The sequence below is a fragment of the Sciurus vulgaris genome, assembly GCF_902686455.1.
Source record: "Sciurus vulgaris genome assembly, chromosome: 18".
Lineage (NCBI taxonomy): Eukaryota > Metazoa > Chordata > Mammalia > Rodentia > Sciuridae > Sciurus > Sciurus vulgaris.
The window spans coordinates 33,052,044-33,078,328 of NC_136479.1; the positions used below are offsets into that span (position 1 = coordinate 33,052,044).

Below are 26,285 nucleotides of genomic sequence, written 5' to 3' on the forward strand. Positions count from 1 at the left end.
GGCTCTTCCTGTCCATGAACATGGTATGCATTTCCCTTCATTCACACTTTCTTCTAGAGTCCTTTCTTGAACTCCCCTGACAGAGTCGATACGTCCCTGCTCCGTACCACCAATATGCCTGGTGCATATCTACCTGTCACATACTTACCATGCACATCAAGGTTGTGCTGCTATTGCTGGGGACCTCAGTCTCCCACATTGACTCAGGAGAGCCACTCCTACTTGAGTGGTGGTGGGCATAGAACCCAGGTCCTTGCACAGGCTGGGCAGACACTCTCACTGAACCTGGGAGAGCTGTTCTTACTCTTTCCCCCTCAGGTCCTGGCACATGGCCCACACTCAGTAAACGTTTGATGAGTGAATAAGAAAAGAAACCCCAAGCCTTGTTGGTCATTCCCCCAGCCTGGTTTCTAGAGGATCTGACCTCCTGGGCAACCTCTGAGCCCCTCCACTTACCCCACTTCCCTCTCTGCCCTACAGCTATGGAATGCCCGGCTCATTCCAGCTACAGTAACTGCCTTCCCTCCTGCCCATCCTCCTGCTCGAACCCCGAAGGCCGCTGCAAGAATGGTAGACGCCCTTCCACCTGCACTGAGGGTTGCCTCTGTCAGTCCGGCTATGTGATGAATGGGAACAAGTGTGTTTCCAAAAGTAGTTGTGGCTGCAAGGATGCTCAGGGTGGCTCCATCCCTGTGAGTGGGCAGAGGAAGTGGGGGCGGGGATCACAGACCTTGAGGACTGGACTTGTTCTTTCCTCAGCATCTCTCAGCCTGGGGCACCCTTGTCTCTGGGGCTGGTTCTGGGGTGTGAATGCAGGTGGTGCATGGTTTGGGTTTGGGAGGTGAGGAATCCATACAAGTGGGACATAGAAGGGTATGGCAGAAAGAGCAGGGCCTTTGTGTGGGATGAGCTGTGTTCAAATCCCAGTTAGACCACTGATGAGTCAGATGACCTCTGATCCCTTAGTTTTCTCTTCTGTAAAATGGGTCCAGTAGCACATCCCGAAGAGCCTATGTAAGACACCGAGAACCTTTGGGGAGGATATAGTGACATAAAGATCTAAATGGCACTGTAACAGCCTCTCCCCAGGGTTAATACATAGGTTCCTGGATATCCATGAGAACGACTGGATCCAGGACCCCCAGTGATATTAAAATCTGAGGATGCTCAAGTCCCTTACATAAAATAGCATAGTACGTGCATGGAACATTTGCACATCTTCCCTGTAGAGTTTAAATCATCTCTAGACAACATGTAATAGCTAGTGTAAGGTTCATGTCATGTGAATATTGTCATGTTGTATTTTCTAGGGAATAATGCCCAATTTGGCCCAAGTGCAATTTAAAAAAAAGATATTTCCATCCAAGTTTGGTTGGATTCAACCAGCAGACAAGGTTGGCCAGGCTTGGCTTTAGACAGTGGGCTTAGCTGAAGGAGCGAGAGGAAGGAGAACCCACCCTCCCTGCTCCCTTTCTGTCTTTTCTGGTGGTTTCTACAGATGGGCAAGACCTGGATCTCCACAGGCTGCACGCAGGCCTGCTCCTGCACCGGAGGAAGCATTCAGTGCAAGGCCTTCCGCTGCCCTGCTCAGTCCCACTGCCAGCACAAAGAAGGAACCAACAATTGCGCCCCTGACAGTAGGGAGCCTGGGGCAGGTGGAAAGGGCAGCTGGGGCCCAGGAGGAGTGAGGCGGGGCAAGCAGGAGCTGACCCCGGGGAAGGTGCCTGGCAAGGTAGTCACGGGGTGGGCAACTGGGGTCAGGAGGCCTGGCTTCAAATTGAGACTCTGGCCAGCTCAGGTCAGAGGCAAGTTATGGATCCTCTCAGGACCCCCTGCCTTAAAGTCCAAAAGAGAGGGGAGGGTGAGAAGATCCAGATTAGGGTTGCACTGGGGCTAGAGAGGGAGATGGTCAAGTGTCCAGAGAGCCCGGGGCCTATGCGAGGTGACAGGAGGTGCCACGGCAGTAGGGGTTCCCAGGACTCATCTGGGCAGCGTCCCTTCTCAGTGTTTGCCTTTCTTGGCAGAATCGGAACAATGCTCCGTCTACGGGGACCCCACTTACCGCACGTTTGATAGGTTCAACTACCGCTTCCAGGGTCGCATGACCTACATCCTCGTAAAGACAGTGGACAAACTCCCCAGTGGGCTGGAGAAGCTGGTGGTTCAGGGGCGGAACAAGGTGTACTCGTCGGCCCCCGGCCTGATCTTCTTGCATGAAGTGATCACCTTCGTCTATGGCTACAAATTCCAGTTCCAGGCCGGACTGACACTTCTGGTTAGTAGGAGTCAGGCTGGGGCCTCAATGTCTGGGGAGGCCACCTGAAGCTGGTGAAGCTGGGGCGCCCTGCTTCTGAGAAGTTCTGGATGTGAAAGCAGGCCCATTGAGTGACTGAACGGTACAGAGAAGGGGAGAATATGGGCAAAGCCAGGCACAGCAAGAGCAGCAGGGCCCTCAGCTGGCTCCAGCCCTGCAGCAGCTATCCACTTATCTTCCCCTGCAGGTCAACAACCAGAAGACGTCCATCCCCTACAATCCCAGTGATCGCCTGCACGTCACCATGCAGGGCCAGCGGCTGTTTCTGGTCACTGACTTTGAGCTGGTCGTCAGCTTGGGTGGTGGTGCAAAGATCAATGCAGGTACCAGAGAGAGGGGGACAGAGGGCAAAGGGCATAGTTCTGGGGTGCAGGGGGGATGGGAATGCCCTGCACAGACGGGCTAGTTGTGAAGAGAGAAGCCTTGCCTGGGAATGGGGACCCCAGCTCGAGTTGGGGACCCAAGAGGAGGTGGGGGACCAGCACAAGGGGCTCACTGCAGGGCTACCTCTTCCTCCCACAGTGATCACCCTGCCCAGCATGTACCAGGGGCTGGTGCGGGGCATGTGCGGGAACTACGACGGGGACCGCTCCAATGAGTTCATGCTGCCCGACGGCAGGCTCACCCAGAACCTCCTTGTCTTTGGCAACAGCTGGGAGGCGAATGCGGATGAGCCCCTCTCGCGCTCCCCAAGGTGAGAGCTGGGGCTCAGGAGGACCCGGGTCTGACCACAGCTGCTACCCTCCCACTCTGGCTCCGGGTTCTGGCAGAGAGACCTCCCTTCCTCAAGGGCGGGGGCGCCCGCTCAGTGGAAATCCCAGCGGCGCCCCCGCCCTTGCCTTGCCCCCCCCCCCCCCCCCCCCCGTTGTTCCTCCCCAAGTTCGCCTCCCTCCAGGGCCTCAGCTGGCCCTTGGCTTCTCCCTTGCAGGGCCCTCCGGGAAGAGGGAGAGGAAGCACAGGAAGAGCCCCGCTCGCTGGAGTCGGCGTGCAGCGTGGAGCAGCTGGCCCTCATCAACAGCACCCAGGCCTGTAGTGTGCTGGTGGACCCCCAGGGCCCCTTTGCTGCCTGTCACCAGACTGTGGCCCCAGAGCCCTTCCAGGAGTGAGTCACGGGCCCAGGACTTGTGAGCACGGCCTCAGTTCCTGCTGCGGCCTTTCCCTGGGTCCTGCTCTGACCCCCAGCCTTGCCTGCCTTCCTTCTCCCTGTGACCCCCCTTGACACTGCCTGAGGTCTTCCGTTGTGGGCTCCAGGCCCTCTTCTGCAGGGGTGAGTCCTTGCCTCCCTGTCGGTGACAGCCTCCCCCCCCTCCCCGGGACCCCAGGCACTGTGTGGTTGATCTGTGTACAGCCCAGGACCCCAAAGACCAAGAGGAACTGCGCTGCCAGGTTTTCAGTGGGTACGCCATCACCTGTCAAGAGGCGGGCGCCAACCTAGCCAGCTGGCGGGACCACACCCACTGTGGTGAGGCACTGCCCCTGCCTGGCAGCTGGCCCTGACTCCCCTGCCAGTCCGCCTCCCGCCTGACCCTTCTCCCACCTCTGTCCCCACCCTGGGCTTCCTGCCTTGGCTCCTCTGTCCCTCAGCCCCCAGCAAGTTCAAGGCAGCACATCTCTTCCACCTGCCCCTGTCCCACCCGCCCCGGGACCCTCCCCACCATTCTGCCCCTGTCCTCTCTCCAGTGCGTCTCTGTCCGCGGAGTTCTTCACTACGCTTATGTTCCCGATGAACACCGCAGACAGAGCCGACATGCTCCTCTAGCTCTCCCGCCTACAGGCAGCTCTGTGCCCTCTGGGGCGACCTTGTACCCCCTCTTCCACCTTCAGCCCCACTGTCCCCATAACCCCCATGTCTTTTTGACTGGCCCCACGCCTGACCGTGCCTCTGCCCCTCAGCCATGACGTGTCCAGCCAATACGGTGTATCAGAGCTGCATGATGCCCTGCCTGCTGTCTTGTGCTAACCTGGAGGCCCTCGGGGACTGCAAGGGCCCCTGCGTGGAAGGCTGTGCCAACCTCCCAGGCTATGCCTACAGTGGCGCTCAGAGCCTCCCCCTGGCTGACTGCGGCTGCACCACAGACGGTGTCTATCACCAGGTCGGGGCTGGCAGCGGGAGGCCAGGGAAGCCGCGGCGCAGAGAGCCAGAGCCAGCTGCAACCAGAACCCCAACTTGGCCCTTCTCCCTTTCCAGCTGGGTGACAGTTTTGTGACTGAGGATTGCTCTCAGCGCTGTACCTGCGCCAGCTCGGGGGTCCTGCGGTGCGAGCCCTTCGGCTGCAGTGCTGAGGAAACCTGCACCCTGGGCAACTTCACCCGAGGCTGCTTCCGAGGTGGGCCTGGGCCTCTCTCGCCTCCATGTTGCTCCCCACCCTGAGATGGAAGGCGGGCCACCTGGACCCAGAATCCTCCTTTCCCATCCTCTGCCTGGAGTTCCCAGGCCTTGATATCAGGAAGTCCACGCCTCCCTTTTTAGGAAAGGGCAAAGGAAAAGGCCCTCTCCTCCCCTGAGCATCCATTACCTCCAGAGCCCCGTCCCTTCAGTCCTTTTCTGCAGCACCTAGTGGCAAGCACAGAGCACCCACCTTGTGGGTATGAAGACGAAGTTCAGAGAGGTTAAGCAATTTCCCCAGAGCCCAGGCTGGTAGGGCTAGAGCCAGACTCTGGAGGCCGCTGCTTCCTTCTTGGGTCCAGCCTTCAGCCTGGCCTCCCCTGCACCGGAAGAGTCCTCCAGGGCCCCTCACAGCCCTGCATCCCTTGCAGAAACCCCATGTCTACGGAACCCCTGTCAGAATGATGGCCGGTGTCAGGAGCAGGGGGCCAGCTTCACCTGCGAGTGTGACCTCGGCTATGGGGGAGACCTGTGCACGGAGCCGCAGGACATCCCTCCCCCTAAAAAGCCAGGTGAGGGCATAGCCCAGGCCCAGACCCATGCAACTGTTTTATAATAGGAACACGTATCTATTATAGCTATAGATACAGATAGTGTAGATATGATATCAATAGATATAATAATATATAGTATACATCCAGTAGAATAGGAATCAGAGCATAATGATCCCTAGAGATTAGCCAGACAGGGATCCTTGACCAGTCCCTGTGCCCACCTCCTACCCGCATGCTCTGGAATCTTCTCTTCAAACCCTGACTCTCCACTCCCCCACCCCACCATATACCTCACCCTGTTATTTCCCCATCTGTGCTCCTTTATGCTTTTCTGGACTTTTTACTATTTTTTCCTACCCAAAGCTCAAATTCCACTGTGCCGCTGGGGCTGTGGTTCTCCAAGTTTATCCTACCCAAGACTGGGTGGGGGTAACTTTTTTTTTTTTTTTTTAACCTTTATTTGATCCATTTATTTTTATGTGGTGCTGAGGATGGAACCCAGCGCCTTACACGTGCTAGGCAAGTGTGTACCACTGAGCTACAGCCCCAGCCCCGGGGGTATCTTGTTTAACACGTTACAGGACTCACCCCCAGAGATTTGGGTTCAGTAGGTCTGACGTGGGCCATGAAGTCGACTCTTGTAACAAGCAGCCAGGTCCTGGCTAGGGAAAGTGTTTCTGGGCTGCGTTTTGAGAAACACTGGCAGGGATACCTGAGGCTCTAGGGACCTGCAGGGTAAAAATCTCCGTAAAGGGCTCCTGGGAGTTGTGTCTGGGACCAGGAGGGGCTGCTGGGGGACAAGGCCACTGAGGCCTAAAAGCCTCGGGAGGGAGAACCACCAACCAGGCCCGGAGATTTAGGGAGATGAAGTCCCTCGGGCTGCCCACCAAAGACCAGCAGGGACTGCCTCCCTCTGCACCCCTCGGCCCTCTTGGTCCTTCCTGTCCACATCCGTTTCTCCCTGTATCCAGAAGCATCCAGCTTCGTGGCCATCCTGCTGGGCATGCTGGTGCCCGCGGTGGTCATCGTGTCGGTGGTGATCAGAGAGTGTGTTTACAGGACCAGGAGGAGGAGGAGGTGAGTCCCAGGCAGGTGAAGAGTAAGGTGGGTCAGCAGGGGTCGGGGGAGGGACAGGCCACACTGTGGGCCACATCTGTTCTCTGCTGCCTCCTAGGGAGAAAAAGCAGAGCCTGAATAGAGGCCCGTGGGGGGACACAGGTGAGAGCCCACCCTGGGGCCAGCACCTGCACAGCCGGAGCGGAGTCCACCCGGGAGGCCGGTTTTCTGTCTCTCCTCTGTGTTCCTGAGGCTGCCTTCAGAGCCACCAGGTTCTGAGTTGTCGTCACACGTGGACATAAAAAGAATTTATTTTTGAGGTCTGCATTTCTGTGACTGTGGCAGAAGCACTGGGTCTATGAGGTGGGTCTTTGGAGGGAGGAGGGTGGGGGCCAAGGCCTGGGTGCCGTTGGGCTGGGGGTGTGGCCCATTGGGAGAGCCCTGGCTTAGCATGCATGAGGCCCCGGGTTCGATCTGAACAAGAGCCAGATCTGAGGAGGAAGGGGGCTTGTCCCTTGGAGACCATGGGAATAGCCCATCAGCACTGGGAGATGCCATGGACAGGAGAGGCACAAAGCAGGGAAGCAGGTGGAAAGAAGGCTGGGGCCTGGGGTGCAGGAGAAAAGGCATCATGTGTCCATCTTTACCCAGGAACCCTGGTTCTTAGAGGACTGGCCTCAGTTCCCCACTAAGGGGAATAAAAAATCATTCTGAGAAGCTCCCTCTCTCTACATATATATATTTGGGGTGGGGAGGGTATTGGGGATTGAACTCAGAGGTGCTTCACCACTAAGCTAAATCTCCAGCCCTTTTTTGTTTTTAAAAGGGTCTTGCTAAATTGCTTAAGGCCTCAATTGCTGAGGCTGGCCTGGAACTTGTAGTCCTCCTGCCTCAGCCTCCTGAGTCACTGGGATTGCAGGCACCACCCCCTGGCAAGCTCTATATTTCTCATGATGAAACTCCCCCCTGGGTAGAGGCCAAGGATGGGGATTGTGGCTCTTTCTCAAGAGTGGCCCTCAGGGAAGGACCCCACCCTCCCCATTTCTCCATTTCCCTAAAGGGCCTGGAAGTTACTATGGAAACAAGGGTGGGGTTGGTGCAGGTTTGGAGGGCAACCCATCCAGCCCTGCATGAGGTTAAATGGCTTGCTTTCTGCCCCTCCCTGGGGGTGGGGGATGGGGGGCTCATTCTTCCCACCAGGCAGCCTGAGGGGAGGGGTTGGTCCAGGCTGGAAGGTGTCCAGCTGGTCAGGGGGAGGGCTGGGGTATAGGACCCTGAGGATCAGGGGACCCGGGGATATTGGAACAGGGAAGACAGGGGGTCCTCCAAAGGCATCAGCTCTGAGCTTATCCCCCAAGACCAGCCCTGCAGCAACCTGGTTGGAGAACCAGCCTGGGAAAGAAGGGGTGCCCCGGGTGCCCCTGGTCAGCCACCCTGCCTGGCCTGGCTCTCCCTCCTTAGTGCAGGAGCCCCACATCCAGGAAGGTTGCAGGGCAGCCTCTGGAACTTAGCTGGGCATCCTGGGCTCCGCTCCTGCACCTGGTCTTCATCTTTGCCTCTGCTGTTCCCGCCCTCCTGCGTTGACCTTTCCTTCCCGAAGCCCTGGAGGCTACCTTATCTAGCCCGGATGTCTGCTTGGCAGAGGAAGGGGGCTGGGGGACTGGCCTCTGGGTGGATCCACTCCCTCAGGCAGGACTGAATCCCTTCCACCTCCCCCCCCCTTGGATACCAAACGTGGGTGGTAGTCGCCAAGGGAGAGAAGGGGCAGAGGACCCCAGGTGTCAGGGCTGTGGAGGTAGAACCAGCTCACTGCCCAGGGCTCCCTGGGCTGGGAGGTCCTGTGCTGACCCCAAGATGACAACAGGGGGTGACTGGGAGGCACAAGTGGAAAAAATCTGCTCAGTTAATGGGGGGGGCAGAGCCTGCCTCTGTGGGTGTCCTTCATGGTGGGAGGGAGAAGGCAGAGGGGGATGGAATGGGGGACAGACCCCAGCCTCATCTTCCTGTCTGGGAGGGACAAGTGGGGGTGGGGTGGCCAGACACACTCAGGTGGTTCCTCCTTGCCTTCCCACGGGGCTGGGAGAACCTGCCCGGGCGGGTGGCATACTGAATGGGGGAATTGTCCTGACTGCCCGCCATCCAGGCACACACGTGGGGGCCCCTCCAGCCACTCCCACCTCTTCCCTTCCCCCACAGCCAGTACCTACTTTCCCCTGTGGCCTCTAAGCCAACCCCAGCTGTCAACATCTGGCCCACATCTGTCTCTGGCTCCAGCCCATGCCCCCTCCTCCCTTTCAGGGGGCTCAAGGCCTCCCCTCTGCACACAGCCCCCTGCCAGGCTAAGAGGAACCAGGGAGGGGTGGGAGGGGGCAGCCCCACCCCGGAGATGCCCCAGGCTCTTGGCAGAGCCAGCTGGAGCAGTTAGAAGCAGCTGCCAGTGACTCATCTCCCAAGGCCCCCACCCCACCTCAAACACACCCGGGAGGCCGGGACCCACAGCTCCGCTGCCTGACCCAGACCCCACTGTCCTTGAAAATCTAGTCCATCCTTGCTCGCAATCACCCCCGGAGCTGGGACATGTCCCATTTTCTTTTATTTATACAAAAAAGTTTCTTTTTAAATATAATTTAAGAACCCCTCCAAGCACCGGCGTCTGCCTCTGGCTTCCACCACCGCCCCCCTTCCCCACACCGGCTCACGGACACAGCCTGGGGGGGGCCTCGGGGGCAGGGGACCATCTGGGACTGCGGTGTGACCAAGGCACTGCTCTGGAAACAAGACACTTCGAAGGGTCCCTGTTTCAACCTTGGGCAAAGGAGGAGACGGAGAAACAGGTGCCCTCCAACACAAAAAAGAAGGGCTGGGATGGAGGAAAATCAAAACATAAAGGGGGAGGGAGAGAGATCAAGACCAAGAACAAAAAAATAAAACTCAAGAACCTTCAATATGAAGGCAGCAGATGGGGGAGGGGCATTTACAAGGGAAAATGATTGAGTTCCATGGCAACAGCAGCAAGTCGGGGCATCAGCGATCAATGACTGTGTCACTGGGCCATGACGCCCCTTCCTGCCTCCTGGGACGGTGCTCCACTCCCAGCTGGCAGGCTGGTCACCCTCTCTTTGGTCTGTAGGAACATGCCCATCAAGGTGAGGGGGAGCACCTGGGGAGCCCTCTGGGGAGGCTGGGAGATGATAGGCGCTTCACTTCCCTCTGGTCACACCCAGTTCTGAGGGAAAGGTGCCCTCATCCTGGGCTTGGGGTTTCCCGCCTGGAAGGGACAGGATGTGATATGGCACAAACCCCAAAATCCTGTCTCTCCAAATTGCCAACTCCCCACCCCCATGGGTTCAAAGTGCAATCCAGTGGAGCCAGGGATGGGGACCTCTGTGAGACCCCACCCGACTTTACCCCAGGATAAAGGGGAGGCCGTGCCCCTGGGGTGAGGAATTCCTGGAGGTCAGTACTGAGGAGCTTGTCCTCCTGTCCCGCCCGGAGCTCCGGGCTTGGCTTGGGACTTCATATGCTGGACACTGGCCAAGATTTTCTTCTGGTGTCCAGCGAGAGTGACTCCAATCCGGAGCAGATCCCTGTGGAGTAATAGGACTAGGTGAGCCACAGGGCTCTGGGGACACCCTTCTTGCTTAGTTCCAGGCCCCCCCATCCCTCCCTAGCTTTGGAATTGTCAGCCAATCAGGAAGGCCAGCAGGGGAGATGGGTAAGGCGTCCATAGTGCCGAGGCAGAACGCAGGCGCGGGTGGGGGCGCCTTCTGTGCAGCCACAGTAGGTGGCGGGGTTAGGTCTCAGCTGGGTCTATCCCCATCAGGGGCCTGGCCGGGCAGGACCGCGAGAGCCCCAAGTGGGAGCAGAGGACGAAAGAGAAAAGCCGGCAGAGAGGTTAGAGGAAGGCCGCACGAGCGGCTTTAGAGGGAAAGCAGAAGTGAGAAGAAAGAGCCAGGAAGAGAGAGAGGAAGAACTGGGTGGAGAGGAAGGGGCGCCTCTGGCGCCTGGAGGCGGAGATAAGGGAGAAAGGAGGTGCGGCTGGAGCGGAGGACCCTGGGACGGGAGAAGATGCAACAGGTTAGGGAGGTGAGACCCCAGGCCCAGCAGGGCAGGTGGGCCAGGGGCTGGCCATGCAGGGGTCCCCTCTGATTCCAGACTTCTATGGCTATTACTCCAACCTGGGTACGTGGAGGTCGTGGGAGAGAAATGGAAGGCAGAAAGGAGGTGTCCCAGCGGGGCCAACCCAGGGAGAAGAGCGATGTGGGAGGCAGTGGAATCCTACAGCCATTTCACACGAAAGCCAGGATGGAACTCCAAAACCTAGCCCAGGCTTCTCCTTTTATGGGTGGGAAAGGAGCAGCAGAGCTGACACGTTAGCGTGAGAGCCGGGTCTGGAATGTAGATAGACGCACAAAGACATACAAACGGAGCCGCAAGGGAGATGACCCAGGGCGGAGGAGGCTCCAGGAGATGAGGTGGGGCGCGCCGGGCACCCCTGCAGCTGTTACACTTGGGGGGCTGCTCTCGGCTCTGTCTTGAGTAGTCTCCTTATCTCTGCTCCACTGAGCTAACATTGTCCCTGGAGGTTGACTCCAAAGACCCCCACTCAGCCCGAGGCCCTGGCTCCAGCCCCCTCGCTCACTGCCCCCAGATGCCCTCTGGCACCTCTGCTTTTGGTCCCTTCCACTTACTCGGCGGAGATCTGGCTGACCAGCTCGAAAGAACCAAACCCAGCTGCTGCAAAACTTTCTTCGTATCTCCCCATCTTGATGGCTCGAAGCCACTCGCCCACAGAGCCAAAAGCTGAGTAGTGAGGCTGCCGCTGATCCAGGAGAGGGTGTGAGGCCCTGCGGAGGAAGGACAGGGAGGATGCTGACCTCTGCTCTCAGGTGGCGATAGGGTGAGGGAAGGAGGAGGGCCTTCTGCTCTGGGGTCCTCACCCGCCATTCTCCCTGGCCACAATTTTGAGGCTGGCAGGGTTCCGGATCATCTTGTCAAGGGCGCTGACCACCTGGGGGAAGCGGGGCCGGGCATTCCGATCCTTCTGCCAACAGTCCAGCATCAGCTGGTGGAGGGAGGTGGGGCAGTCTGGGGGCGGGGGCAGCCGGTAGTCCTGTTCAATGGCGTTGATCACCTGGGTGATGGGAAGAAACACAAAGGGAGGCTGTCCCGGGAGAAGGAGGGTGCCAAAGGGCATCAAGGAACGACGGCTTAGCCCCAGCCAGGACAGAATCACACATCTCGGAGTCCTCTGGCTGTTCTTAGGCTGGCTGTGGCTGGACACCCCAGAAGCTCTTGGGCTTCGATCTGGAGGTATAACCTCCCAATCCTGCTCTCCATCCCTGCATCCTTCTGTGACCCAAATATGCTAGATCAAACTCTTCCATGCAGAGATCACTTCTTCCTTGTGCTCCTCCCACCAAGGAAGTGGCAGTAATCAGTCTGGAAACTTCCACCCCCATCCCCACCCCACATTCCAGGTGAGAGAACATCCCACCACGGCACACTTACGTCCTGATTGCTCATGTCCCAGTAGGGCCGTTCCCCAAAAGACATCACCTCCCACATCACAATCCCGTAGCTCCAAGCATCGCTGGCAGATGTGAACTTGCGGAAGGCAATGGCCTCAGGGGCTGTCCAGCGGATGGGAATCTTTCCTCCCTATGGAAGGAGGAGGAAAAGATGGACCCAGGCACACTGCCCCTGACCCCTGACTCTGCTCTTTTCCCCTAGCTTCTGGCCTCCTTTCTTTCTGGGACCTAAGTCCCCACCCTCCCCAACTCTGTTGGTCTCCTTCAGTCTGCACCTGCATCCCCCCTCTGGTCCAGAGCTGCCAATCCCTCTAACCTTTCCAACCTGCCCTCTCCATGAGGCCCTGGGAATCTGATTCATCCCCTGGTCCCCAGCCTCACCAGAGAGCTCGTATAGGTGGGATCAGAAGAGTTCTCCTCCAGGAATCGGGAAAGGCCAAAGTCTGAGACTTTGCAGACGAGGTTGCTGTTGACCAGGATGTTGCGGGCAGCCAGGTCTCGGTGGACATAGCTCATCTCTGCAAGGTACCGCATGCCAGAGGCAATGCCCCGCAACATGCCCACCAGCTGGATGACCGTAAACTGCCCATCGTTCAGCTGGGGATCACAAAAAGAGGAGCTTAGACAGGACACCTCTACCCACCCTTCTCCCTCCCTGCATCTCCTAAACCGTATCTGTCATTTGCAGATCTGTCTCTCAACTCACCTAGAGAGAAGCCCACCGGCTTCCCCAGGTAAGCCTTCTTCCTTTCTCACCTCTGGTTCACCCAGCTCTTACTATGACATCATCACACAATGCCTATCATCCTTATTGTTTCAAAGACCTGTAATTCGAGTCTCTCTTGATAAGACTATAAGGAGATAAACCAGGCGTGGTGGTGCAGGCCTGTAATACCAGCAACTTGGGAGGCTGAGGAAGGAGGATCGCAAATTCAAAGCCAGCCTCAGCAGCTTAGCAAGGCCCTAAGAAATTCAGCAAGACCCTGTCTAAATAAAATATGAAAAAGGTCTGGGGATATGGCTCAGTGGTTAAGTGCCCCTGAGTTCAATTCCCTGTACCAAAAAGAAAAAAGACTTATAAGGAGATGATTTAAATTTTTTTTTCTTCTATTTAACTTAGTAGTGTTTTACACTCAGAAAATAATCAATCTTTTCAGTCTCACATGCTCCTTAGATGTGACAGCCCGAGTCTGGCCTGTCAGAAGTGTGCTCTGGGCTACCTGTCTACAGGTGGAAATGTCTTCATGCCGATCCACCTCAAACTTCTTCAGCCCTCTTGAGTACACTGTATGATTTTGCGAGAGAACAGTGAGAAACTGGGGCACACAGCACCAAAGCTGAGGTCTAAAGCCCAACCTTGACTTTTCCAGAGTTTGCTCTCTGGCTGGGGATGTGACAGAATGAACCTAGCCTGCACAAGGCCCTGGGTTCAATCCCCAGCACTGCAAAAACCAAAACCAAAACCCTCCAGCGCGCGTTCACCGGGTCAACTGACCAGGCATGGGAAATTAACTGATCCTGTCTTCTGGTTCAGCTAAGTTACTAGGGACCCTCTGCAGCCCTGCAGGTTCAGGGACACAGAGTCCCAGAATTGACTGCACCCACCCTGGTCCTCCTATCTCCATTTGGCAGTGGTCAGGAGAGAGACCTCAGTGCTTCCTGTGATTCCTTCCCCTGTCACCTGCCACTTGTAATCCATTCGAATCAGCTGGCCCTGCTTCCTAAACTGTATGTGTCCCCAGTTCAACCGCCTCTCCCCACCCCGTGGCCTGAATGGCTGCAGCAGCCTCCTCGCTGGTGGTGGCACTGGTTCCCCAGCACCCAGCTAAAGGGACCGCCTTCAATTGTCTCACTGTCCAGCCTAAATTCCTCCAAAGGCTTCCCCTCCCCCCACCACTGCAAAGCCTACTACTGCCCCTCTGCTCACCAGGTTCAACCCACTGGCCTATTTCTTTCTTTCTTTTTGGTACTGGGGATGGAACCCAGGGGTGTTCAACCACTGAGCCACATCCCCAGCCCTTTTTATATTTTATTTAGAGACAGGATCTCACTGAGTTGCTTAGGGCCTTGCTAAATTGTGGAGGCTGGCTTTGAACTTGAGATCCTCCTGCCTCAGCCTCCTGAGTTGCTGGGATTACAGGCGTGCACCACCACACCTGGCTACTGGTCTGTTTCTTAAATATGCAGAGTTCTGGCCCACTGTGGGTGTCCTCTTTCATCCCACGCCCCCTCCCCATCTTCTCATGACTGGCTCTTTCTCATTTACAAATAGCATCTCTTCTCCCATCTACCTCTTCACCTCCTTGCAAAACAACCTTTGTAGAGTCCCAACATCGGGTCACAAACTCCTATGACCACAGGGGAGGGGAGGTGAGGGGACACTCCAGGATCTGTCCCAGCAACACTTATAGAGGTGGCCAAAGTGAGTGTCCCCTGATGGCACCTGTGTGAAGTACAAGGCACCCCCATGTGGATCAGCCACGAATGTTTTATTTCCAACTTATCAAAACATCAGAAAGAGCTTCGCTTACAGGAAATACAAGAGAAAGAGCTAAATGACCCCACAAGGAGCTGGGTGCAGTAAAGCACACCTATAATCCCCAGTGTCTGGAGGCTGAGGCACACAGATCACAAGTTCAAGGTCAGCCTGGGTAACTCAATGGGACTCTGTCTCAAAATAAAAAATAAAAAGGGTTGGGGGACGGTGGTAGGGGGGATAGCTGGGCGCAGTGGCGCATGCCTATAATCCCAGAGCCTGGGGAGGCTGAGGCAGGAAGTTCCCTAGTTCAAAGCCAGCCTCAGCGATGGTGAGGCCCTCAGCAACTGAGTGAGACCCTGTCTCTAAGTAAAATGCAAAAAAGGGCTGAGGATGTGGCTCAGTGGTTGAGTGCCCCCGGGTTCAATTCCCAGTACAGCAGAAACAAAAACAAATAAATAAACAACCCCACAAAGATGAAGCCATATGTTTAGCAGGTGGGACATTCATGGAGACAAAGAGTCCAGCTCTTCAGCATTTCAGTGTCATGACAAGGATTTAGGGAGGCTCAGGGGCAATGCCTGGTCCTAAACAGTCTCCTGGTTGGAATTAACCAGCAATAAAGGACATTTCTGGAACAAGTGGGGAAACGTGAATATCAACTGGATATTGATTAGATGGCACCACGGAATTGTAATTCTGTGAAATGGGATGTCATCTTGCTGTGCAGGAAAACGTTTTGATTTCCTTTAAAAGGGGGCTCAGTAAAGTTTAAAACTCGGCAGAAGTGACAAAAATAAAATAAGTGCTTCCCCGCCTCATCTCCTGTCACTGTTCCCAGATCCCCTTTGATTTTTTTCACACATGCAATGGTTTGTTTACTTATTTGAAAAGCCCGTTTGTTTACTTGTTAACTGCCATGAGACTGTCTGCTCTCCAAGAGCAGAAAACCCATCTGCTGTGCTCATGGCACTATTCCCAGGGCCTGGGACAGGGGCTGGTGCATAGAAGGCACTCAGTAAATATTTGTCAAAAGAACCAGGCTCCACGATGGCCCATGCCTGTAATCCTGGCGGCTAGGGAAGGTGAGGCAGGAGGATCACAAGTTCAAAGCCAGCCTCAGCAACTTAGTGAGGCCCTAAGCAATTTAGTGAGACCCTGTCTGTAAATAAAATATAAAAAGGGCTGGGGATGTGGCTCAGTGGTGAAGTGCTCCTGAGCTCAATGCCCCGTACCAAATTATATACCTATATGTCAAAAGAATGACCGCCCCTCAGCTGGGTGGGTCAGCTGGCCCCACATGGGCCCAAGGAAAGGGGAGTGTGTCCAGCGTGTGGCCTGGGGAGAGGGCCGGCGCTGACTTGGGCCGCACCGTGCTGGATTCTGGGCCCCACTGGCCCTTGGCTGCCCCGGGTGCAGGGCGGGTGTGGCTCACCCGCAGGAAGGAGTCCAGGGCGCCGTTCTCCATGAACTCGGTGAGGATCATGACAGGCACGCTGTTGGTGACCACGCCCTCCAGGCGGATGATGTTGGGGTGCTCGAACTGGCCCATGATGGAGGCCTCGCTCAGGAACTCCCGCCGCTGCCGCTCCGTGTAGCCGCCCTTCAGGGTCTTGATGGCCACGCAGCTCTCCTTCTTCCCGGGAGCCTTCAGTCGGCCCCGGCACACCTCGCCGAACTCGCCTTCAGCGGGGACAACACCAGGGTGGACTCCCCGCCCGCCGGGGGCCAGCCCTGCGTCCCTGCCGCCCGCCCGTCCTGCAGCCAGGCGCCCTCCGCTCACCTGCGCCTATCACCTCTTCGATCTTCACGTAGGAGACGTCGATCTCCTTGGCGAACTCCCTCACAGCCTCGTTGGGGTCTTCATAAGTGAAGGGGTCAATGTAGACCTTCGTACCTGAGGGGTCACGCGGGGCCCCGTTAGCAGAGTCACCGCCGGGGGACCGCCGCCCGGTCCTGCTTCCCCCAGCGGAGGCCCGCCTACCGTGCCCGATGAGATACTGTCCGTGTTTGTCCGAGTATTCGGCCTCCCTCCCACCGCTCTGCTTCCTGTAGCCAATGGGGAAGAAAAGGTAAACTGAGTCACGTCCCTATGTCTCCGCAGATTCAGAAAGAGCAGGGGTCAGAGAAGATTTCAAAAGAAAACAGGCCAGTGGGGCAGACTGAAAGGCTGGCCACGAAGCCCAAGGACAGGTGGCCATTCGCCCGGGGCCTCCAGATGTCCAGACCCTTACTTGAGGCATAGGACAGCGATGACCACAACCACCAGGACCAGGACCACGCCCACAACCGCTGTGCCTGCTATCAGGGCCAGCTGCTCCCGCCAGCTCTCACTCTCTAGGGGAGAAGAGAAAGAACCCGATCAAGTGAACCCCACGGCCTCTGCAGCCCCAGCCTCGGTCTCCAGCAATGAGCTGAGGTCTCCTGAGAACAGGTCCCAGCCCAGCAGGACAGATGGAGGAGAGAACAGCAGCCTCCCAACTGCTCTCCACAGCGGAAGTCCCTGAGGACAAGGCGCGACATTTCCCAACCTTCTTACTGCCAGAGCAGTTATGATTTTGTTTTAATAAGATTGAGATCCACAGAAAGTCTCATTTGAGTGAAAGAGTCCAAAGATGAAAATTCAGATGTCTAACCAAAGAGTGGAAACCCAGATGTCATCAACTGATGAATGAATAAAGAAAATGTGCCCAGGGCCTTGTTCATGAGAGGCAAGCACTCTTCCAACTGAGCTATATCCCCAGACCATACATTTCATACAATGCTTTTTTTTTTGTTTTGTTTGCTTTGTTTTTGGGGGTACTGGGAATTGAATCGAGGGGTGCTTTACCACTGAGCTACATCCACAGCCCTTTTTATTTTTTATCTTAAGACAGGGTCTCACTAAATTGAGCAGACTGGCCTTGAACTTGCAATTCTCTAGCCTCAGCCTCCTGAGTCACAGGGATTCCAGGCATTCAGGTATTTGACACCATGCCCAGCTCACACAATGGATTGCTATTCAGCTGCTAAAAGGCCTGATCCCTTAGCCCCCTTGGCTCTCTTGGGCGGATAGCTGTAATCCCAGTGACTCCGGAGGCTGAGGCAGGAGGACTGGCTGAGGCAGGAGGATTGGCCGGAGGATCACAAGTTCAAGGCCAGCCTTAGCAAGTTAGTGAGAACTTGTCTCAAAGTAAAAGAAATAAAAAGGGCTGGGGATGTGGCTCAGCGTAGAGGGGCCCTGGGTTCAGTCCCAGGAACCACAAATAAATAAATACAACCAACACGTTACTTATTTGATCCTCAAAACTCATGCAATAAAGGCTTCATCATTTTCCCATTTTACTGGATGGGGGGTCGGGGGTCAAGTGGCTGCTGACGTCCCACAGCTGGTAAGTCACCAAGCCAACCTTACACCCAGCTGTTGGTGTGGGGTTTTAGGCCCTAGACGCTCACTCTGCACTTGGCTGTGCCTCGTGGGTTGAAAGAGGAAAACGAGGCTGGGACCCGAGAGTACCATGGGACAGAGTCACGGCCTCCCCCCTGGCAGGGGGCAGCACCCCAACCCTGGCCCGGCTCCCCAGGCTCACCGTCCAGCTGGGTCTGACTGTGATGTTCCTGGCCAAAGGGCCCGTAGCCGGCCTCAGAGCGAGCCCGCACCTGGACCAGGTAGCTGGCTCCCCGCTTCAGCCCTCGGAGCTCAGCTCGGTTTTCTGACGTCTTCAGAAACCGTACACTGCTGGGGCCCTCCGCACCCTGTCCAGGAGGAAGAGGTAGCTGTAAGAGAACCTCCAGCTGCTACCGCTCTTCCTACATCCCCCACCCCAGTGCACCCCCATCGCTGCATGCTAGTCCTGTGTGGCAGGACCACCCACTCAAGAGCTCACTTAGGCTCTGTGCTGTGTGTTTTGCACTCATTATGTCCCGTAATCCTTGAAGCAATTCTGTGTCACTGATACTGTGGTCACTATTTCACATGAGGATACTGAGGTTCAGAGAGGACGAGGGGCTGGCCTAAAGTCACACAGCAAATGCCCACCAGATGCTTGCAATTGAGGTATCACAGCCATGAACGACAGACCCACGAATCATGGCCACCGCCAGGGCCAGAGCCAGAGCCTGGTCTCACCTTCTCGTGGTACTTGACCTCGTAGTCCAGCACAGCCCCACTGGGCGCTCGGGGCACAGCCCATGCTAAGCTCAAACTGCTGGGTGATGAGCGTGTCACACGGATGTCAGACACTGCAGGGGGCACTGTGAGAGATGGACACCCATGGGCCCCGGCCCCGAGGCAGACCTGGCCCTCACCCTGCTCTGCTGGCTCCACCTGGTTCAGTCCTCTGGTGGTTTCAAGAATTTCTTTGGACTGTCTCTGCCCCCAGCCATCTCGGGAACCCGACCCATTCCTAACCCTCCAGCCTGTCTTTCTCAGTGTTTCTTGTCCCATGAGCCTTGACCCTCCTGCCTCCCAGGGACCCCACCCCCACCTGTCTCTTAACCCCCCCAGTCTCACCTTCGCGGTCCGTGGTGACGTTCACAGGTTCAAATGGGACGGGCCCAGTGGCTAACGAGGACACCCCGTTCAAGGCAGTGACCTCAAAGGTATAGGTGAAGTCAGGACGCAGCCCCCGAATGACCACCCAGGGCTCCACCAGGTCCCGGGGGCCGGGGTCGAAGGTCAGGTCACCCCCGCAGGGTGTGCAGGAGCCCCCGGGGCGACACTCGCGGCAGCGAATTGCGTAGGTGAGGTCCTTGCGACCGCCAGACTCGAGGGGCGCGCTCCATTCCAGGTGTAGGGAGGAGCCATTCAGATGGGGAACCACACTTCTTGGTGCAGAAGGAGGGGCTGCAGGAAATCAGGGGGTCAGGCAGAGAAGCGAGGCAGCAGCCAGGGCAGGCAGGCATGGAAGTGACAAGGGTCCAGAGGGGCAGCCGGAGGAAAGCGGGCTGGGATGGGGTCCACCCCGGGAGTCCGCACCGCCTCCCTGGTGAACGGTGCCCGACTGCAGGTCACTTACTGGTGCAGGGTGCACCCCGGGGGTCCGCGCGGGCCCGGTAGTACCCGATGCGGCACTGGCAGACAGAGGACCCAATGGTGTTAGAGTGGCTGTTGGCTGGACATGGCTGGCAGGAGCCCTCCCCTGACTCGGGCTTGAAGGTGCCCTGGCCACAAGCTGAGAAAAGAGGGAGAGGAAAGAGAGAGAGAGAAAAAAGAGAGAGTGAGTGGGTTCATTAAAAACGTGCCCTACGCAGGCACGATGACGCACACCTGCGATCCCAGCAACTCAGGAGGACAAGACAGGAGGATCGCAAGTTGGAGGCCAGCTTAGGAACTTAGGGAGATAAATAAAAATTTTCTAAAAAAAGACTGGGGACTGGGGATGTAGCTCAGTGCTGGTGCACCCCTGGGTTCAACCCCCAGTACCACACACACACACATCCAGCAACCTTTAAGGCTGCATGCCATGCTAAGGTGGAGTGGGAGAGGACATCAGAAACCTCACCTCTAAGAGAGGAAAGGGAACCTCCTTTTAAAGAAAGCGTTCTCACCTTTTCTAACCCTGATCTTGGCAGTCTAGTGCAGCCCTCAGACTCCTGCTCCGAGTCATGATTTTAAACGCACAACGAGAAGCACAGGGGTTACCAAGGAAACCAAGTCAGCTACAACACAGTCATCAAAGTATGAAAGGAAACAAATTTGTGATGCAGCAATCAGTGTGTTTCTTGGTTAGCAAGATACAGGGGCAGGGGTCATAACCTCTGTGACACCTCAGTCAAGGATGAACAAAAACATTATTCTGAGATTCTGGCAGCACCCGGAATGGCCGGAATGGCCAGAAAGCCCGTGATGTAGCTGGTGTGTCGGCCTCTGGTCCTGCTCCAAATGCCACAGCTCACAGCCCACAGGGCATGAGGGGCTAATTTTAGGTGGAGAGTTGCAAAAATCAAGTCGTTTTCCCTTCCACCACGGTTCAGAGAGGCCCTACATTCTACCTATAAAGCCCAGATTAGGAAGCCCTGCCCTAGCCAAGCACAGAGGCTGAGGCGGGAGGATCACCTGAGTCCAGGATCCTGTTCAGGGCCAGTCAGGGGAACAGAGTGAGACCCCCGTCTCAGAAAAGCAAACGGAGAAGCCCTGCTCTAGAGGAGGAGCAAGTGAAAACTTAGAGAAAACCCACAACCAACAAGAATGGAAACCGTAAGTCCTATCCTGAGCCCCTTGAGTAGGTGTCCCTCTTACTCAAGAACAGTCCTGCCTTCTAAGCCAGCTTCCAGAAAGCATCCAAAAGAAAGGGAGCTGGACAGAGTAAGGGGGAAAGTCTGGAGCCAAGGGCTCAGAACTTAGCTGGAGGCTTTGAAAACTGAGTGGTCAGAGAGTAAAGAATGTGGACAGATTCAAATGAGTCTGAGATTGGGGTGTAGGACCCTCTGGCAATGCATAGGCACGCTTCCTGTCCTCACCTCGGCACTTTGTGTTCCCCTCGGTGGCCTCAAACCCTGGGGAACAGATGCAGCCAATGACCGGCTGTTCGGCCCACTGGCCATCCTCCCGACAGTAGAGGCTGGGGCTGGGTCCAGGGGCAGGCACAGCGTCTGCCACGCAGCTCCCGGCCACGGGCACCACAAGCTCCCGAGGCACAGTCTCTGGGAAGTGGGTCAGGTTCACCGTCAGTGGGGGGCACTTCTTGTAGAAGAGGTGCAGGGACAGCAGGGCCATGCAGGCGCCCTGGTCCTGGAAAGCCAAGTAGAAGCCAGCCTTGCTGAGTGGGCCCAGACGCAGCGTCTTGACGTTCACCTTCCCAGTCGCCTCCGCCCCGGGGCGCTTCCTTGTGAGATGCTCAGCAGCCACTGTGTCCACCTGTAGGATGAAGGAAGACTTACTGCCACCATCCCTAGCTCTTCTGATGAGCTGCAGACTATTTTCTTCCCAGCTACCCACTCCTTGACCTCCTTGGTTCCTGTTCTGGAACTTTCCCTCTGCCTTCCCCAATGTGAGCTTTCCTGTAGGCCCAAAGCTGTCCCTTCATCCTTGCTCAGCTCCTATGATGTGTCCAGTCTCTGAAACCCCCTTCCCAGTCATTCATGCATTCTACAAACATTTATGGACACCCAGGTCAGGCCGGGGCCTGATCTCAGTCAAGGACACCGAAGTGACTGGCAAGTGCACAGACTGATACAGGACCCAGGGCAGGAAGAATCAATCAGCCCCAGCAGGACCCGCTGGACATGGGAGCTTAAAATACAAGTAGGGACAGGGTAAAAGACAGTGAGAAGCTCCCTGGACAAAGCAGCAACCAATATAGGCCCCGCGCAGAGAAGTGCCTGATTATAGTCAGAGAGTGGGAGACATGCAGTGTGGCTGGGCCCAGTGAGGCACAGTGGCTGAGATGACCAGGAGAAGCAGGCCTGGGCCTCCCCTCAAGGGCGAGGCAGCCCACCCCCTCCTCCCAGAACACCAGACCATCCCTCCCCAGTCTTAAGCCTGTTGCTTCCAGAAGCTAGCGAGCGCCTCTGCCAAAGGCCTCGGAAGCTAATCCATGGCGCCCCAGGCCCGGGCTGGGTACCTTGATGTAGGGGTTCTCCATCCAGGCCGGCGTGAGGGCCGTGGCGGTGTCCGCATCGCTCTCATAGTAGAAGACAGTGAAAGTCTCCTTGCAGGAGCGGCCGGCCCGGGGCAGGGACAGGCACTCGAGCATGGTGAAGCGCAGCGTGGCGTACACGTGCACGGCGCCGCGCCGAGGAACCCAGCCAGTGCGCAGCCAGTGGGCCAGGCCTGGGGCGCGCTGCAGGTCGCACACCTCATACGTGCGCACGCTGTGCTGCTCCTCGTCCAGGCCGCTCAGCTCCTCCCACTGTGCGGAGAAGGGCAAACCCGGCTCAGGGGTGTTGCTCCCAGGGTGAAGAGGGACCCGACAGAGGCAGGGGCTGCTGGAGCTAGCGGTGGGGTGGCATGGGAAGCACGTGGCTTGGGCGCTCCCCTTCCCTCAGTTTCCCTTCCGAAGCCCGGTTCCTAGGTCCAGCTCTTACCTGGCCCTCCACCTGAGGGAAGGTCACCCACTTCAGATCTGCAGTTTCCAATTTTGTATTCAGTAGAGTCTCTAAGAGAGACCGACAAAGTCAGCATTTGCAGTATGGGGGTGGGGGACCCCAAAGACCAGATTTCTGCGACAGGAGATTCTCTTTAGCTCTGAGCTGGAGTCAGGGGACAGGAAGAGGGGGCACGTCATGCCCTCTGCTCCTCCTCTGACATCACGCCTCTTGTTCTAGTGCCAACCCTACCCGGGACAGCTGGGCAGTAACGACGCTGGATCTCAGTACTCCCAGATCCAGGCCTTCCTGATGGCTGTGCCCTGGAGGAAGGAGAGGACCAAAGCCAAAAGGGGAAAAGGTCCGTGGCTCACAAAGCGTTAAGAGAACTCTGCTCCCGCACAGACCCCACCTGGGCAGGGGGCTGCTGGCGCCCACCACGGTCCCTACAGAACAGCCTGGGGCTCCATTTCCCCTGCCAGAGTCCCAGAGTTGGCCTCCCTTCTATGCCAACTCCTCCTCCAAGTCCCCACCCCGCTTTCACACCAAACACTTGGGGTCCTTCCCTCCTTCAAGGTGGTGCTCTGCCCCTGAAGCACACCTCCCCCCTTTGCTGCCATCAGAGGAGGAAGTGCTGGAGGCCAGGACGCTTGGGTTCCCGCCCTGGCTCCTGCTGAGGCCTCACATCTGGATTTGGTTACGGGAAGGAAAAGGGAGGAGATTTTAGGGGTGTGGGGTGGGGGTGAACACACCTGGCTGGGCTCGGGCATCATGGGGGGGAAGGGGGCAGGGCACTGGCGGAAGGGGGGGATTAGGAGAAACTTACAGCCCCTGGCAGGGGAGGGTGGAAGAAGGGTGGGGGAATCCCCCGCGGAGGCCAGGGCAACGTGGGGGGCAGGAGGCTGGGGACCTGGGAGCCGCACAGAGTGGCCCTCAGGGGAGCCAGCAACACACCTGGTACAAGGACCGCCCACCCCCGACAGGGTTGCGGGGGAGAAAGGAAGGCAGGGTGGGTGGCAGACTCCTCCCCAGGACCACATGATGTCCAGTGGGTAGGGGGCAGGCAGGAACCTGGACAGCTCAAGGTGAGGCCCAGGGAGGGCCCAAATGGGTGGCAGGAGACAGCCCAGCATGTTGGGGACAGGATGCCCGGGTTCTGGGAAGGGGGTGGATAGAAGCTGCCGTCTCCACCCTCCATTGTTCCAGCCTGGATAGTGTTTTCCTGTCTCCAATTTACACACTGTCTCTGCTTCAGGGCTGTCCTAGGTGCTCTGCTGGCTCACTTTCTCTCCCGTCTCAGACCTGTGCGGGCCTCCAACTTTGATCTGTCAGTCCATTTGTCTCTCATCTCTCTCCCCCAACTCTCTGCTCATCTCCATTTCTCTGTCACTCTCTCCTTCCTTTGCTGTCTCCCACCTTACAACGTCCCTTGGGGCACATGGTGTTGAGTAAATTACTTAACGTTTCTAAGCCTCAGTCTCCTCATCTGCACAATGGCGGCAATAGACCTCCCTCTCCCAGGGTTGCTGGAGGTGTAAAGCAAATTTGCTCCTCAGTCATGGGGCTTGGGAAGCGCCTGGGCAACAGGCATGAGATTAGGCATTTCCTCTTTGCATCTCCTCACCATGCTTTGTCCTGAAGGATTCTCTGCCCCCTTGGCCTCCTCTTCCCCTGGCCCACAGGTCTCCCCTTCTGCTGTCTCTGAGCAGGGCAAGTCTCTGCTCACTCCCTCCCGTCCTCAGCCTTTGATCCCCAGCCTGAGCAGCACACTGCCCAGCCAGGGGAGAAGGGTTTTCCAACTGCCTTTGATTCCTCCCATCAGCAGCCCCCTATGGCCAGCTCCCCAGAGACCCCTTTGATTCTCAGCAGTGGAAGGGGGGAGGCAGCTCACTGAAAGGAGATTAGGGATGCAAGAAGAGGGTTTGGAGGACTCCTGGCTGACCTGCCAGGGGAGGAGGAGGAGGGAGTCTCCTGGACCTCGAAGAAACCTTTGGATGGGAATACAGGAAAAAAATAGAAATCTGGAGAGTCCAGGGTGTAGGTAGCTGGCTGAGTGAGGGTGACACAGGGCCATTTAGGGCAGTTTCTGCTGGCACTTAGAGGAGGAGGAAAGCAGGGACTCAAGCAGACCTGGGGCTAGATGGCATTTAAATTGATGGGGTACAGTGTGGGAAATGCAGGAGGGGCCCCCTGTGTAAGGCAGTGGCCTGGCAAGCCATTTGGGGGTCTGGAGTGTGACTCTGGAGAATGACTATACTGACAGGGTTGAGGCGTTGTAGGATCCAGGTGTGAAAGCTAAGGAACTGGCGGTGGGGGTCGCTTTATGGCCTAGCACATAGTTGTGCCTGTCTGCAGTTGTTCTTCCAGGAAGGTCCCTCATGTCTGGCCCGAGGTGGGAAGTGGGTCAGAAACTTTGGGGATAGTTTTGAAGACTGGGGTGGGGAGGAAAGGCAAGGCTGCCAGGGACCTTTGGCGTCAGGAGTAGGAGTTTGGGGAGCCTGGGGTAGCGGAATGTCCCGGGTCGGAGCTCGACTCCATCTCTTTCCCAAACAAAAGAAAACTCCACTCCCCGCCGGGCCGCCTCCTCCCCGCCTCCCTCCCGCTCCAGCACTATTGGTCCGAAGTGTTTGGGATCCGGGTGCCCCGGTAGGTAGAGGGAGAGGTCAGCCCCTCCACCCCGAGGCCCAACTTTGGGGGCCCCAGAAATGGCGAGGTGCCCCTAAGGAAACTCACCTTCTAAAGCGGTGGCGAGGGAAGCCCAGCAGAGCAGCGCACGGAGCTCCATGGCGCCGCCTCACTCGGGTTGGATCCGATCCGAGTTTGGGGGGCCCTAGCCCCCCCAGGTCTGAACCTCCACTGGGTGGGTGGACGCCAACTCCCCGCGCGGGACTCTCGATCGGGGTCCTCAGCGCTGGCCCATGCGGGCGCGCTGGGCACCGGGCGACGGCGCCCAGGTGTGGCCCCGTGTCCCTGCCGCGCGCGCGGGAGGCTAGCCGGGGGGCGTCCTGGCAGTGGGAGCGAGCGCTGGGCCGGCGCAGATCAAGACGTGGCTGGAGTCGGGGTCCCTTCGGGGCCTCGGGGTCCCGCCCCTGCTGGCTGGAGGTGGGCCGGCCGCTCGCGATCTCCCCCCCTCCCTGGAGTGGCGCTGCTCGCGCCGCCAGGCCGAGTGCGCTCCGCGCGGGCGGGGAGGGTGGGAGCGGGAGCTGGGACCGAGCGGGAGGGAGGGAGACTACCGCGCGGGGCCGGGCGGGCCGGGCCGGGGCTGGGACTGGGCCGGGCGGCGCCTGCCGAGGAGGGAGGGGCGTTCAGGGGGCGGGGCAGCTCCCCCCAGCCGGGGCTCAACAAGGGGGCCAGGCACGCTGATTGGCGCGCAAGCTGCTGAATAATTCATGAGGGAAGCGGAGCGGGGAGCCCAATGGAGCAGGTCGGGAAGTTGGGAGAAAGTTTGGAGAAGGGGGAGGGGCAACGGGCAGGGAGCCCAAGGACCGCCCAGACGTGCACTGTGGCCGTGCGCCCTGCCTGGGACCGCGCGTGTTTGGGCCAGGGCCCTGGGACCCTCGGGACAGGCCCGAACCCAGCAGGCACTAGAGAGCAGAGAAACACACCCAGCAACGCGAAGGGCTGCACAGAGGTGCGAGTAAATGTGCACCACACACACAAAGCCCGCTCTGACCTTGCTGTGCACTTGCGATTCCAATCCTGGATGTGCCCACTATCCCTTAATTGGCGCAGGAGTCTACATTTGGGGGAAAAGGGAGGGAGAAAGGGGTAGAGGCTTTTTGAGGATGGAGGGCCTCCCAGAGGTCCCCAGGCAACAATCCCAGCTTCGATAACGCAGCCGTGGTTCACTCATTCCATGCACATTAAGTATTAAGGACCTACTGTGCGTGCAACCTAGGGCTGGAACGTGCAGAGAGGGCGGGGAACAGGGCTGAGATGAAGAGGAATCTAGAAAAACCCAGGAAGCACGGGTAAATAAAAGATAGATAGGACCGATAGTGACGGTCCGGATAGCTCCAAA

At 57.5% G+C, this 26,285-nt stretch overlaps 2 protein-coding genes across 2 annotated transcripts in view; one reads left to right on the top strand and one right to left on the bottom strand.

The window, feature by feature from the left end:
• The window catches only part of ZAN (zonadhesin), a gene marked incomplete at its 5' end in the record, with an annotated part of 37,583 nt that extends 28,034 nt beyond the window's left edge, over positions 1 to 9,549 (top strand). Inside the window, 12 exons of the mRNA XM_079121995.1 lie at positions 481 to 812; positions 1,499 to 1,732; positions 1,943 to 2,275; positions 2,502 to 2,619; positions 2,651 to 3,008; positions 3,243 to 3,416; positions 3,637 to 3,776; positions 4,208 to 4,407; positions 4,503 to 4,641; positions 5,072 to 5,212; positions 6,166 to 6,271; positions 6,369 to 9,549. Of these exons, the coding sequence (XP_078978121.1) occupies positions 481 to 812; positions 1,499 to 1,732; positions 1,943 to 2,275; positions 2,502 to 2,619; positions 2,651 to 3,008; positions 3,243 to 3,416; positions 3,637 to 3,776; positions 4,208 to 4,407; positions 4,503 to 4,641; positions 5,072 to 5,212; positions 6,166 to 6,271; positions 6,369 to 6,501 (2,408 nt within the window). The 3' untranslated portion in view covers positions 6,502 to 9,549. The remainder of the gene's footprint in view (positions 1 to 480; positions 813 to 1,498; positions 1,733 to 1,942; positions 2,276 to 2,501; positions 2,620 to 2,650; positions 3,009 to 3,242; positions 3,417 to 3,636; positions 3,777 to 4,207; positions 4,408 to 4,502; positions 4,642 to 5,071; positions 5,213 to 6,165; positions 6,272 to 6,368) is intronic.
• EPHB4 (EPH receptor B4) lies at positions 8,826 to 25,502 on the bottom strand. Its single transcript, XM_079122054.1, has 17 exons — positions 24,998 to 25,502; positions 22,265 to 22,335; positions 21,802 to 22,089; positions 20,699 to 21,095; positions 19,255 to 19,410; positions 18,750 to 19,082; positions 18,366 to 18,490; positions 17,827 to 17,992; positions 16,492 to 16,594; positions 16,242 to 16,306; positions 16,041 to 16,154; positions 15,693 to 15,940; positions 12,163 to 12,378; positions 11,762 to 11,911; positions 11,191 to 11,384; positions 10,942 to 11,097; positions 8,826 to 9,837 (listed from the first exon to the last, which is right to left on the bottom strand). The coding sequence occupies exons 1-17, from the start codon at positions 25,047 to 25,049 to the stop codon at positions 9,708 to 9,710; spliced, it is 2,964 nt and encodes a 987-aa protein (XP_078978180.1). The 5' UTR covers positions 25,050 to 25,502; the 3' UTR covers positions 8,826 to 9,707.
• Between the last annotated feature and the right edge of the window lie 783 nt (positions 25,503 to 26,285).

Bases quoted from the DNA above. Each gene is read 5' to 3' on its own strand.
- EPHB4 (XM_079122054.1), bottom strand. From the start codon at position 25,049: ATGGAGCTCCGTGCGCTGCTCTGCTGGGCTTCCCTCGCCACCGCTTTA. The intron at 16,595-17,826 runs GTGAGCCTGGGG...CTTCTCCCCTAG, and splicing joins CAGTCAGACCCAGCTGGACG to AGAGTGAGAGCTGGCGGGAG. The intron at 9,838-10,941 runs GTAAGTGGAAGG...ATTACTCCACAG, and splicing joins GTCAGCCAGATCTCCGCCGA to GGATCTGCTCCGGATTGGAG.